This window comes from Bos indicus, chromosome 2 (genome assembly GCF_029378745.1).
Source record: "Bos indicus isolate NIAB-ARS_2022 breed Sahiwal x Tharparkar chromosome 2, NIAB-ARS_B.indTharparkar_mat_pri_1.0, whole genome shotgun sequence".
Lineage (NCBI taxonomy): Eukaryota > Metazoa > Chordata > Mammalia > Artiodactyla > Bovidae > Bos > Bos indicus.
The window spans coordinates 62,158,270-62,172,337 of NC_091761.1; the positions used below are offsets into that span (position 1 = coordinate 62,158,270).

Below are 14,068 nucleotides of genomic sequence, written 5' to 3' on the forward strand. Positions count from 1 at the left end.
GTAATCAAAGTTAAGGTCACTAGTGACTAAATCATGATGATAATATGACCTTCTGATATATAATAAAGAGGTACTTCACCATTATGATCTTCTTTCCAAAGTCATAACCCAAATGTAACCATAAAATTTTTTTTACTTCAAAAAAATATTTTAATGGATACATGTTAAAATTGAGCTCTTTTGTTGCTTTCTTCAAACTACCACAATATTGTTAATTGGCTATACCTCAATATGGAGAAGGCAATGGCACCCCACTCCAGTACTCTTGCCTGGAAAATCCCATGGACGGAGGAGCCTGGTAGGCTGCAATCCATGGGGTCACTAAGAGTCAGACACGACTGAGTGACTTAACTTTCACGTTTCACTTTCATGCACTGAAGAAGGAAATGGTGACCCACTCCAGTGTTCTTGCCTGGAGAATCCCAGGGAAGGCGGAGCCTGGTAGGCTGCCGTCTATGGGGTCACACAGAGTCGAACATGACTGAAGTGACTTAGAAGCAATACAAAATAAAAAGTTTAGAAAAAAAAATTGTTTTTTAATTTTTAAATCTCTCAAACTGAACGAGATTCTACAAAATTCCTGACTAGTACCCCTCAAAGCTCCAAGTGATCAAAAATGAGGAAAAGACTGAGAAATTTTCACAGGAATGTAGACTGAACAATCTAAGGTGATATGATAACTAAATGCAATGCAGTATCCCAGACTAGATCTTTGAATAGAAAATGGATGTTAGTGGAAAAACTAGTTAAATAAAATTGACTAAGTACCTGGCATGCTGTAGTCCATGGAGTTGCAAAGAGTCAGACATGACTTAAGAGACTGAACAACAACAATGTACTAATGTTTTAACTAATGTACCAATGTTGGCTTTTCAGTTTTGACACACATATATTGATAATATAAACTAACAACAGAGAAAATTGAGAGAAGGATATCTTGGAAGAGTCTGTAACTATCTCTATAACTTTTCTATAAACCTAAAATAAACCACAAATTTTTTAAAGTTTATATACATATATTTTTTAATTAGGAGAAAGCTTTCTGACCTCATGCAAGTGTTCTCAGAAATGGCACCAAAAGCATGATTCATAATGTAAAAAACTGATAAACCAAACTGCATCAAATTTTAAAAACTTTATTCTGGAAAAGACACTAGTAAGAGAATGAAAAGATAAACTACTGTCTAGAGAAAATATTTGTATTTAGAATATATTTAAAAACTCTCAAAACACAACAATAAGAAAACAATTCAATTAAAAAGTGGGCAAAAGACTTGCAGACATTTCACCACAGAGTATATTCATGGCAAAAAACACATGAAAGATATTCGAAATTAAAATTAGGATGAGATATTCTCATTCTAACAACACATCTGTTAGAACAGCTAAAACTAAAAAAACTGACACCAAGTGCTATTGTGGATACAGAGCAACTGAAACTCTCATATGTTGTTAGTGGAAATGCAAAATGGTACATCACTTTGGAAATCAGTTTGGCTGTTTCATATGAAGTTAAATATACACTTAGCATGTGACTGGCTTCCATGTGACTTAATCACACCCTAGGTACTTACCCAAGTAATCTAAAAATATATTTTCATATAAAAGATCTACACAAAAATATTTACAGCAGCTCTACTCATAAATGTCCAATCCAAGAAATAAATCTATTATCCCTCAACAGGGGAATGAGTAAACAAACTATGGTATATCCCTACAGTAGAATACTACTAATAGAAAGGAACAAACCATTGATACAAAATTATTTCAAATGATCTCAAAAGTATTATGCTGAGTGAAAGAAGACAGTCTCATATGGTTACTATTTGATTCCATCTCTATGAAACTCCTGAAAGGTCAAAACTTACAGTGACTAAGAACATGTTCAGTTCAGTTCAGTTCAGTTGCTCAGTCGTGTCTGACTCTTTGCGACCCCATGAATCGCAGCACGCCAGGCCTCCCTGTCCATCACCAATTCCCGGAGTTCACTCAGACTCACGTCCATCGAGTCAGTGATGCCATCCAGCCATCTCATCCTCTGTCGTCCCCTTCTCCTCCTGCCCCCAATCCCTCCCAGCATCAGAGTCTTTTCCAATGAGTCAACTCTTTGCATGAGGTGGCCAAAGTACTGGAGTTTCAGCTTTAGCATCATTCCTTCCAAAGAAATCCCAGGGCTGATCTCCTTCAGAATGGACTGGTTGGATCTCCATGCAGTCCAAGGGGCTCTCAAGAGTCTTCTCCAACACCACAATTCAAAAGCATCAATTCTTCGGCGCTCAGCCTTCTTCACAGTCCAACTCTCACATCCATACATGACCACAGGAAAAATCATAGCCTTGACTAGACGAACCTTTGTTGGCAAAGTAATGTTTCTGCTTTTGAATATGCTATCTAGGTTGGTCATAACTTTCCTTCCAAGGAGTAAGCGTCTTTTAATTTCATGGCTGCAGTCACCATCTGCAATGATTTTGGAGCCCCCCAAAATAAAGTCTGACACTGTTTCCACTGTTTCCCCATCTATTTCCCATGAAGTGATGGGACCGGATGCCATGATCTTCGTTTTCTGAATGTTGAGCTTTAAGCCAACTTTTTCATTCTCCACTTTCACTTTCATCAAGAGGTTTTTTAGTTCCTCTTCACTTTCTGCCATAAGGGTGGTGTCATCTGCATATCTGAGGTTATTGATATTTCTCCCAGCAATCCTGATTCCAGCTTGTGCTTCTTCCAGCCCCAGCGTTTCTCATGATGTACTCTGCATAGAAGTTAAACAAGCAGAGTGACAAAATACAGCCTTGACGTACTCCTTTTCCTATTTGGAACCAGTTTGCTGTTCCATGTTAGTGACTGCCAAATATTAGAATGGAGAAGAGTTTGGGGGAGGTTACACAACTATCCTATACTCTGTGGTACCAGCTTTAAAAACTATAGGGGACTTCCCTGGTGGCCCAGTAACTAAGAATCCACCGTGCAATGCAGGGGATATTGGTTCAATTCCTGATTGGGGAACTAAGATCTCACATGCCCCCAGGCCCACACATTCTAGAGCCTATATACTGTAAAACGCAAAAACGATTCCAAGTACTGCAACTAAGATTCAACACAGCCAAATAAGTAAATATTTTTAAAAACTTGTATACAAATGCACATGAAAAAGAAAAACCTGGAAGTATTAGTCGCTCAGTTATGTCTGACTTTTTGCAACCCTATGTACTGTAGCTCTTTAGGCTCCCCTGTCCATAGGATTTTCCAGGCAAGAATACTGGATTGAGTAGCCATTCCCTTTTCCAGGGGTCTTCCTGAGCCAGGGATTGAACCTGGGTTTCCTGTATTGCAGGCAGATTCTTTACCATCTGAGCCACCAGGGAATGTACATGGTACCATTATTTTCACTCTAATGGCAGAAAGCAAAGAGGAGTTAAGGAGCCTCTTGTTGAGGGTAAAAAAAGGAGAGTGAAAAAGCTACCTTAAAACTCAATATTTAAAAAATGAATATCATGGCGTCTGGTCCCATCACCTCATGGCAAACAGATGGGAAAAAACTGGAAACAGTGACGGATTTTGTTTCCTTGGGCTCCAAAATTACTGCAGAGTGAGTGTAGCCACAAAATTAAAAGATACTTGCTCCTTGGAAGAAAAGCTATGAAAAACCTAGACAATGTATTAAAAAGCAGAGACATCATTTGCCAACAAAGGTCTGTATAGCCAAAGCTATGGTTTTTCCAGTAGTCATATATGCATATGAGAATGGAACCATAAAGAAGGCTGACAGCTGAAGAACTGATGCCTTCAAATTGTGGTGCTGGAGAAGACTCTTAAGAGTCTTTTCGATTGCAATGAGATCAAACCAGTCAATCCTAAAGAAAATCAACCCTAAAGATTCATTGGAGTGACTGATACTGAAGCTGAAGTTCCAATACTTTGGTTACCTGATGCGAAGAGCCTACTCACTAGAAAAGACCCTGATGCTGGGTAAGACTGAGGGCAAGAGAAAGGGGCAGCAGAGGATGAGATGGTTAGATTGCATCACAGACTCAATGGACATAAGCTTGACCAAACTCTGGGAGATAGGGAAGGACAGGGATGTCTGGCGTGCTTTAGTTCGGCAAAGAGCTGGACACAACTTAGCAAATGAACAACATATGTGTTAAAGTTCAGTGAACATCAAAAAAAAGTCCAACTTACTGTATGTTAATTTCTAAAATAAAATTTTATAAAAATGGGAACATTAAAAAACTAACAAGTGATTTTCATTAATATATAAACAAATCACTAACAAGTGATTCATTAACACAAAGAAAGATTTCACAAATTCACTCAATGAATATTTAACCATGGACTATGTGTCAGTACACTTTCTTGAAATATTAAAAAGCTGAACAGAAATTATATAACAGCATTGTAATTTTGATATATATATGTGATATATATAATGTTATTATCTTATTAAATCCTCACAAATACTCTCAATGGTACATATTATTTATTATTTTGACTTCACCAACTTAGAAACCAAATCAGCGAAATTAAGTTTTGCCCAAAGTTTCTGAGGTAATAGGTACCTGAGCTAGAAATTAAATATTAGTTTATCTAATTCACTGCCTGGCCAAACAGTAGATCAATTAATGCTGAATGAATGAATGTAAATGCAAACTCTATGACACCATGCTGCCTTCTGATATATTTTGTCATATTAAATGTATGTATTTATATTCTAAAAGATAAGAGAATCAGGATGGGGACTTCCCTGGTGGCTCAGTGGTAAAGAATTTGCCTGCCAATGCAGGAGACAGGGGTTCAATCCCTGGTCCAGAAAGAGCCCACATGCCACGGAGCAACTAAGCCCATGTACCACCATTACTGAGACTGTGCTCTAGAGCCAGTTAGCCACAGCTACCGAAGCCCACGTGACCTAGATAGAGTCTGTGCTCCACAATAAGAGAAGCCATGGCAGTAAGAAGTCCACACATTGCAACTACAGAGTAGCTTCTCCTCACAGCAACTAGGGAAATCCTGCACAGCAACAAAGACCTTGCACAGCAAAAATAAATAATAATAATAAATAATGGGACTATTTATGAAACATTATCCAGTTTATTGCATATGCAAATAATTTTATGTGTCACAATGGAATGAAACACAGATTATCATTCTTCCCCTTCCTTAGAAATTCTTTAATTAAAAAAAAAAAAAAAATCAAAAGACTGACTCAGGCCAATAGAGTAAATTAAAACCAGTATACAAATTTCCTTTAACTAGGTCTTCTTTTTTGACCATATACTTATGCTTGGGCCATTTTGGTGAGTGAGTGAATACAGTGTTATGTTTTAACACTAACATCTCCAAAATAAAGAAATGCTGTGAATAAATGAAAAAAATTAAAAGAACTTCAGAGAGATTACAAGACTTTTTAAATGTGATAATCTTAAATTAACATACCACATTTATAACTAAGACACAATTGAGTTTTGATGTTATAACATAACTGAGATCAATATTTTATGTCAATTCAATTTTCAACAATATATATGCAGCTTTCTATATTTAATTGTTCTATGCTAGTCATCAGAATCATAGTTAAGTACAACCTGGACTATGACTACTGTGCAAAAGAGAGTTAACGGCCCTGTGACTGCTACCCTCAGAAAGGCCTACTTGCAAGGCCTGGTTGATATTTGGGTTTGGGTACTTGGATTTGGGGAGGGGTCACATCATTTATCCTAACCAATAAAGTTATTGTGCCTAAATTGTACAAACAACATGGTTTAAACAGCAGGTTTACCTGCTTTCCTTCTAGGAGTCTGAAATTTTCTTATGTCACAGTCAGAAGGTACGTACGTGACATGTCACTAGTTAAAAACCTGAGAGAGCTGAGCTTCTACAAACAAGTTTCTCTGGTAGACAATTATGTATTGTCACAACTTGTTGCTAAGGGAATTCAGTATGCCCTGTGTGACTCCATTAGGAAAGGACTCTTAAACACCTGCACTTCCTCCAAACTTTGCCTCAGGCACTTTTCCTCTTTGCTGATTTTGCTTTGCATTCTGTCACTGTAAGAAATCCTAGCAGTAAGAGCAACTATCAATACATGCTGAGTCCTGTGCGAATTCCCAGCAAATCATCTATCTTGCGGGCAGTCTGGGGGCCTCCCTGACATACATTCTGAAAGTTATTTGTGTAAAATGTATACTTACCATCTTACCAGGCAATGTGCTCTGGGAGGAAAGTCATTATTCATACACAGCAAATCTTGCATAGGTTGTGGAATAACATCTACAGAAACATTTGACAATGAACAAGTGAGTACATTCATTCTAAGGCAGAATTTCATCATATAATTTAAAGATAGTCTATAACACGTCTTGTTAGTCCATGTAGTTTTGCCATTGCTTAAGGATTTACATCTAGGGCTAAAGATAAACTTTGGAAGGACACCGGTATCTCTCTCTCGCTCTCTCTTTTCTTAAAAAAAAAAAAAAAAAAAACAGCCAGTCTCTAAAAAAAAAAAATATATATATATATATATATATATATATCTCATTCCCATGTTTATAGTATTTTCCATTTTTCTAAATCATGACTCAAACAATTCTTCATTCCTTACTAGAAAGCCTTGGTTTTTTTTGTTCTTCTTGGCATGCCCTTGGTCTTTACTTTTCTTCAAAATTTATATATAGAGTCTGTCAATTCTATATCACCTCCCATAGCTAGCCTTTGTTCATCTCTGGCCATCTTAAATATTCTTGTAAAACCACTAAGCTTTTTCTCCTTTATAACCCATATATGTGGAAGTACTTGCATTACAATCCGTAATAAGATACTAACATCAATGATTATTATTTATACTTGAAAATACACAATAAGTTCAAAGCATAAAAAATGCTCATAAAAATACTTCCTTTTGCTATACAGCTATACTTGCTTAGCAAATTTATATTTTGTTAATCTGTAAAAAGAATAAATAGGAGAATACTAATAACTTGATGCTCTACTTAACTAAAGCAATAAGCAATTCAAATAATCAGTACTCAAATCTTCTGACCTCTGATAATATAGTTTTAAATGTGTATCTCCAAATTAACTGAGCTGATGATTTGCTTCTAACTTCTACCATTAGTTACAGCTTCGATCACAACCAAATTAAAACTCCCAAATATATACACATATGCAGCAATAATGCCTTAACTATCTTAAATTCATTCATTATCTCTCATCATTCCAGTCTCCTTTGTCTATCTCAGAAACACTGATTCTAAGCCTCCTTATTACAATAGCTTTTCCCTGATGTATGTTTTCTCTACAAATTAACAACACCCAAGATTTCTATACCTTGAACAGTTTCCGTCATTAATCAGCAGAATGCTGGACCCAGAAATCTTTAGGCTATTACTAGGCTTCCACCAGCTATGTGTATTGGCTTCCACCAGCTATGTGTATTTCCCTCTTCCCCTTATTCTTAAAGTATACATACCCATATTCTGGTTTATTTTATTTTGTTGTATAATTGTCTTATCCATGTATGTACATGGTCAAATTATCTATCCTAGTTTATGAATCTAAATGCAGATGCTACCTAATTGTTTTGTGAAAATAATATATACAATAGAAAAGGTAATATAATTTTATTCCTACGTAAGAAAAGGTACAAAATATTTCAGGCTTACACTTAGAAATGATAATCTATTTTGACCATCAAAACTTGAACACTCATTGTACATACTTATTTTCTGAGTGAATGAAAAAGAGTATTTGACCAGATTCAAAATTCACACTTTTTAATACCTTGCTCACTCACTATTTTATACTAGCAAATCTCAGAACAAAGATTTTGGATAATGTGACCTATTAACAACTATAAGCACCATCTAACATTGGGCCAGGTACTGAAACAGGTACTTTATTTCAATAGGAAATGCAAAAAAAAATTTTTTTTTTTGCAAAATTTAATAAAATTAAAATATTAACTCAGAATTAGAAATTATTGTATTTCAACTTAGTAATAAATTATGAGATTATTATATTTTAAAAAGACTATTTTAACACGTATTCTTCTCTTAAAATAACTGGTAATATATGTGTGACAAATTGGGAGGGTATGACTGACAGATATTCACCATCAGGTGTAAAATAGCTAGTGGGAAGCTGCTATATAGCACAGGGAGCTCAGCTCCACGCTGTGACGGTCTAGGGGGTGGGATGGCGGTGGGGAGGAGGTTCAAGAGGGAAGGGATATATGTATACATGTAGCTGATTCACCTTGTTGTACAGCATAAACTAATACAACATTGTAAAGCAATTATACATCAATAAAAATATAAATAAATAAAATGATTGATAATATAAATTAAAATTACCTTTGCAATTTTGTAGGGGGAAGAAATAGAACTCTCAGAATCCTTTATTAAGCGGCAAAGGATGTTTGCTAGCTTGAATACTAATTGCAATGCTTGTACAAGAGGCTGATAACATTAGTAATGGTGAGATACACACTTATGTACAGTATCTTATTAAATCTTCCCACTTACCCTCCAGGTAGGATTACTTCATTTTACAAATGAGATCAGTCAAGCTTAGAAAGGTCAAGTAATCCATAAGGAGAAAAACCAGAATTTTAATCCACTTGATCTGCCTCCAAAGTCTGGGGCATACACAAAGCCAACACTGACTAATCAATAAACAACTTTCAAAAATTCTTCAAAGCCCAGCTTAGTTACCTAATTCTCCATAACACCTTCTCTGATCTCTCTGGATTAAAACTGATCTTTTCTCCTCTGAACTCCAGTAAAACTTTGTGCTTTGGGATAGCATTTATCACTTTTTACCTTTTATTATTGTTACTTACTTATAGACTTTAACTCCCCTACTAAAATGTACATTTTCTCAATTGGACTTTGCACAGAACCTAGCACATGTTTGGTTAGTCGTGTCCAACTCTTGTGACCCCAGGGACTACAGCCCGCCAGGTTCCTCTCTGTCCATGGGATTCTCCAGACAAGAATACTGGAGTAGGTCACCATTTCCTTCTCCAGGGGATCTTCCCAACCCAGGAATCAAACTTGGGTCTCCTGCATTGCAGGTAGTTGATTTACCGACTGAGCTATGAGGGAAGCCCTAGCACATGTTAGGCACTCTACAAATAAATGACTTAACTAATTTAAAAATGAATGATGCTGTAATAATTACTCTGCAAAGATCATACTCTATTTCAGGTGTGGTGAAACAACTGTGCATATGTAAAACATCTCCAGAGAATACTATTTAATTAAGTGAACTAAATTCATAATTTAAAGTTAAAATCACTCTTACAAGAGTTTAAAAATATGTAGTGAAAACTTACCTTCTAGTACTTCATCCTTTGCTTCTTTATCAGTGGATTCTTGTACAAGATAATGATGAGTGACTGAGAACTTGAAGTCTGCAAAGGAGATCTCATCTGATTTCTCTTCCCATGTCCCAGAAGTAAATATACCCTGTATTTCACAGAAAAACAAAAAAAGAAAAAACATCCACCATAACATATTCAATAGTTATCATTAGTTTTTTAACCACAAATCTTTTTTCCCTTTTTCTGCCTCTTAATCTAAAAACTTGATCCTATATTTATCCTCCCCAAAAGGGAAAAGGAAAAACATACAAGTGAATAAACCAAGAGGAAATTATTTATAAGTGACTTATCACAGTGGTCCTTTAAAAAGAAAATTTCCCTAGAAAATTAACTATCAAGTGCCTAACAAAATTGTAATTTTCAAATAATCAAGCAATTTTGGTAAGATGAGTCTCTATATAAAATAATGAATATATAGTAAATCCCATGCCTCTTCACATACCAAAAAAAAAAAAACCCAAAACCCAACTCTCTCTACCAACAGCAGAATCTGAGTATCTTTTAACAGAAACTGGTTAAACAAGGGTTTCATAAATTTTAAAAATTAGAAAAAATACATGACAATAAAATATTTATTATAAAAATCTCAAATCTAATAACATCACTATGTAGTACACAGCATTACTGGGAGATCAGAAATTGCTTCAGAAACAAGCATATCTGTAAAATCACTTTAAGTAATATGGTATCTGTAGCATTTATTTGCTTAACAGGTTCTGTGAGTTTCTTTATCCAGCTCTGGCATTCAAATATTTTCACTTAAATATCAATTTGATTGGAAAACATTTTAATTAAAAGTTTCAAATAGCGCCCTTACTTACATAATATAATCATAAAAAAGGATTTTTCTCACAAAGCTTCTAGTCTCCCATTGCTGTTCTTTCCACTGGAGAAGTCTATAGTCATTACAGCATAGCACCACCAAGAGGCAGAAATACCAACTCAGCAACTTCCAAGTACAGAGAGCCCCAAACTAGATAAGAAACTGTGAGGAATGATTCTGTGAGTCACTGAGTTTTTAAAAGTGTTGTTTGTATCCTGCAGATGTATGGCAAAACCAATACAATATTGTAAAGTAAAAAAATGAATACATAAAAATAAAATAAAATAAAAATAGAAGTGTTGTTTGGACTATACCTATCATATAACATCCAGCAGTTTTATGTATTCTTGGAAAGGCATATAAAATTCTGAATCTTTTTGTGACGAGAATAACCACCACGTATCCTACATATCACAGAAAACTAACCAAACTGATCACATGGATCACAGCCTTGTCTAATTTAATGAAACTATGAGCCATGCCATGTAGGGCCACCCAAGACGGATGGGTGATGGTGAAGAGTTCTGACAAAACGTGCTCCACTGGAGAAGGGAATGGCAAACCATTTCAGTATTCTTGCCTTGAGAACCGCATGAACAGTATGGCAGAAAATGAAGAGGAAATAAACAGCCTCTTGATGAAGGTGAGAGAGGAGAGTGAAAAAGTTGGCTTAAAACTCAACGTGCAGAAAACTAAGATCATGGCATCTGGTCCCATCACTTCATGGCAAAGAGATGGGAAAACAATGGAAACAGTGACAGACTTTATTTTCTTGGGCTCCAAAATCACTGCAGATGGTGATTACAGCCATGAAATTAAAAGACGCACGCTCCTTGAAAGAAAGGCTACGACCAACCTAGACAGCATATTAAAAAGCAGAGATATTACTTTGCCAACAGAGGTCCATATAGTCAAAGCTATGGTTTTCCCAGTAGTCACATATGAATGTGAGAGTTGGACTATAAAGAAAGCTGAGCGCCAAAGAATTGATGCTTTTGAACTGTGGTGTTGAAGAAGACTCTTGAGAGAGTCCCTGGAACTGCAAGGAGATCAAACTAGTCCATCCTAAAGGAAATCAATCCTGAATATTCATTGGAAGGACTGATGCTGAAGCTGAAACTCCAATACTCTGGCCACCTGATGGGAAGAGCCAACTCATTAGAAAAGATCCCCATGCTGGGAAAGTCTGAAGGCAGGAGAAGGGGATGACCGAGAGTGAGATCACTGGATGGCATGACCGACTCAACGGACATGAGTTTGAGCAAGCTCTAGGAGTTGGTGGAAGACAGGGAAGCCTGATGTGCTGCAGTCCATGGCGTCGCAAAGAATCAGACACAACTGAGTGACTGAACAAATAACATGCTACATATCAAAATCTAGGATTTTTTTTATATGTTAGGTTTCTTAAACTGAGGTTCAGTTCAGTTCAGTTCAGTTCAGTCACTCAATCGTGTCTGACTCTTTGTGACCCCATGAATCACAGCACGCCAGGCCTCCCTGTCCATCACCAACTCCCAGAGTTCACTCAGACTCATATCCATCAAGTCAGTGATGCCACCAAGCCATCTCATCCTCTGTCTTCCCCTTCTCCTCCTGCCCCCCAATCCCTCCCAGCATCAGAGTCTTTTCCAATGAGTCAACTCTTCACATGAGGTGGCCAAAGTACTGATGTTAAATTAAGATATCTATTACCTAAACCAAAAGTCTCAAACTGCAATAAGAAATAATGATACACATAAGAACTTGGTTTGCTAGGAAGAAAGCACACTATAAAGCAGTGAATCTAAAACTAAGGTAGGGGGAGAAGTCCAGAAAATGAGAGATAAGTTCCATTTCAAGCTTGCAAAAAAGCTGAAAAAAAATTTTTGAGGTTTTTTTGTTTTTTTTTTTTTAATTGAAATGTACTTGGTTTACAATGTGTCAGCTTCTGATGTATAGCAAAGTGATTCAGTTATATATTCTTTTTCATACTCTATTCCATTATGGTTTATTCCAGGATATTGAATACAGTACCTGTGCTATACAATAAGACCTTGCTCTTTATCCATTCTATATACAATAGTTTGCATCTGCTAGTCCCAAACTCCCAATCCAACCCTCCCCTACCTCCCCTCCCCCTTGGCAACCACAAGTCTGTTTCCTATGCCTTTGAGACTGTTTCTGTTTCATATGTAAGTTCATTTGTGTCATATTTTAGATTCCACATGTAAGTGATATCATACAGTATTTGCCTTTCTCTTTCTGATTTGCTTCACCTAGTATGATAATCTCTAGATCCACCCATGTTGCTACAAATGACATTATGAAATATTATTTTAAAATGAGACTTTAAAAAGTAGACTTGCCTGGTGGTCCAGTGGTTAAGACTTGGCATTTTCCACTGCAGGGGGCATATGTTCAAGCCCCGATCAGGGAACTAAGACCTTGCATGCCTCGTAGCACAGCCAAAACAATTTTTTGTATTAAATAAGTAAAATAAAAAATTTTAAAGAAAATATATTTATTTTAAAAAACCTAAGTTTTTAAAAATGATACAAAGAAACATCATTTGATCCTACTCCTGCATTCTAGATACCATGACTGTCAACCTTACCAAACAGCTATCTCAAGGTGGATTTGGTTGTATTTGACATAAAGGACATCCAGATTCTGTATGCAGAACAAACTTAAGATAATTTACCTTGATTGAAAAATAACACTCCAACCTCCCTCCTTCAATTGCATTATGATACAGTCACTTGTAAAGATTATATTTACTATTAGAACCAGAAAGGTCAACATTTAGTTCAGAATTAATCTAATAATTCAAATGTAACTTCTGATGGCCCTACTCAGACAATAAAAAGAAATAAGCACACAGACTGGAAAGAAATAAAACCATCTTCTTTCACCAATGGCCTGATTATGTACATAATATGTCCAAACAAATCTACAAAGTACTAAAACTAATGAATTTATGAAGTTGTGGTATTCAAGGTCAGTATACAAAAATCATCTGCATACACACACACACACACACACACACACACACACACACCCCCCAAGCAAACACTTGGGAAATTAGTATTTTTTTTTACATATCACTCTTAAGACATCAAAAAAATCAAGTATCTACGGCAGGGACTCAATGAAAGATGAACAAGAACTCTACCTAAAAATACCTCAAAGTATTGCTAAAAAGATATTAAACACCTAAACAGAGATATCATGTACACAGACTGGAAAACACAATACCATTAAGATGTCAATACTAATCAATCAAATCCTAATCAATATCCCAGCAGCCATTTTGTAAAGACTGACAAGCTCATTCTAAAACTAATATGAAAATCCAAAGAACCAAGAGTAGCTAAAATAATTTGATGAAAAAGTATACTATCTGATTTTAAGATTTACCTTGCTACAGCACTTGAGACAGTATTCAGTTCAGTTCAGTCGCTCAGTCCTGTCCAACTCCTTGCGACCCCATGAATCACAGCACGCCAGGCCTCCCTGTCCATCACCAACTGCCGGAGTTCACTGACTCATGTCCATCAAGTCGGTGATGATATCCAGCCATCTCATCCTCTGTTGTCCCCTTCTCCTCCTGCTCCCCAACCCCTCCAGACCCAGCATCAGGGTCTTTTCCAATGAGTCAACTCTTCACATGAGGTAGCCAAAGTACTGGAGTTTCAGCTTCAGTATCAGTCCTTCCAATGAACCCCCAGCCCTGATCTCCTTTAGGATGGACGGGTTGGACCTCCTTGCAGTCCAAGGGACTCTCAAGAGTCTTCTCCAACACCACAGTTCAAAAGCATCAATTCTTCGGCACTCAGCTTTCTTCAATGTCCAACTCTCACATCCATACATGACTACTGAAAAAA

At 36.4% G+C, this 14,068-nt stretch overlaps 1 protein-coding gene across 3 annotated transcripts in view; it reads right to left on the reverse strand.

The window, feature by feature from the left end:
* Positions 1 to 14,068, reverse strand: part of RAB3GAP1 (RAB3 GTPase activating protein catalytic subunit 1) — a 111,383-nt gene that overhangs the window by 58,891 nt on the left and 38,424 nt on the right. For all 3 annotated transcript variants that reach the window (XM_019973500.2, XM_070768577.1, XM_070768584.1), the window contains exons 4-5: positions 9,335 to 9,467; positions 6,192 to 6,270 (exon numbers count right to left, since the gene is read on the reverse strand). In XM_019973500.2, the coding sequence (XP_019829059.2) occupies positions 6,192 to 6,270; positions 9,335 to 9,467 (212 nt within the window). The remainder of the gene's footprint in view (positions 1 to 6,191; positions 6,271 to 9,334; positions 9,468 to 14,068) is intronic.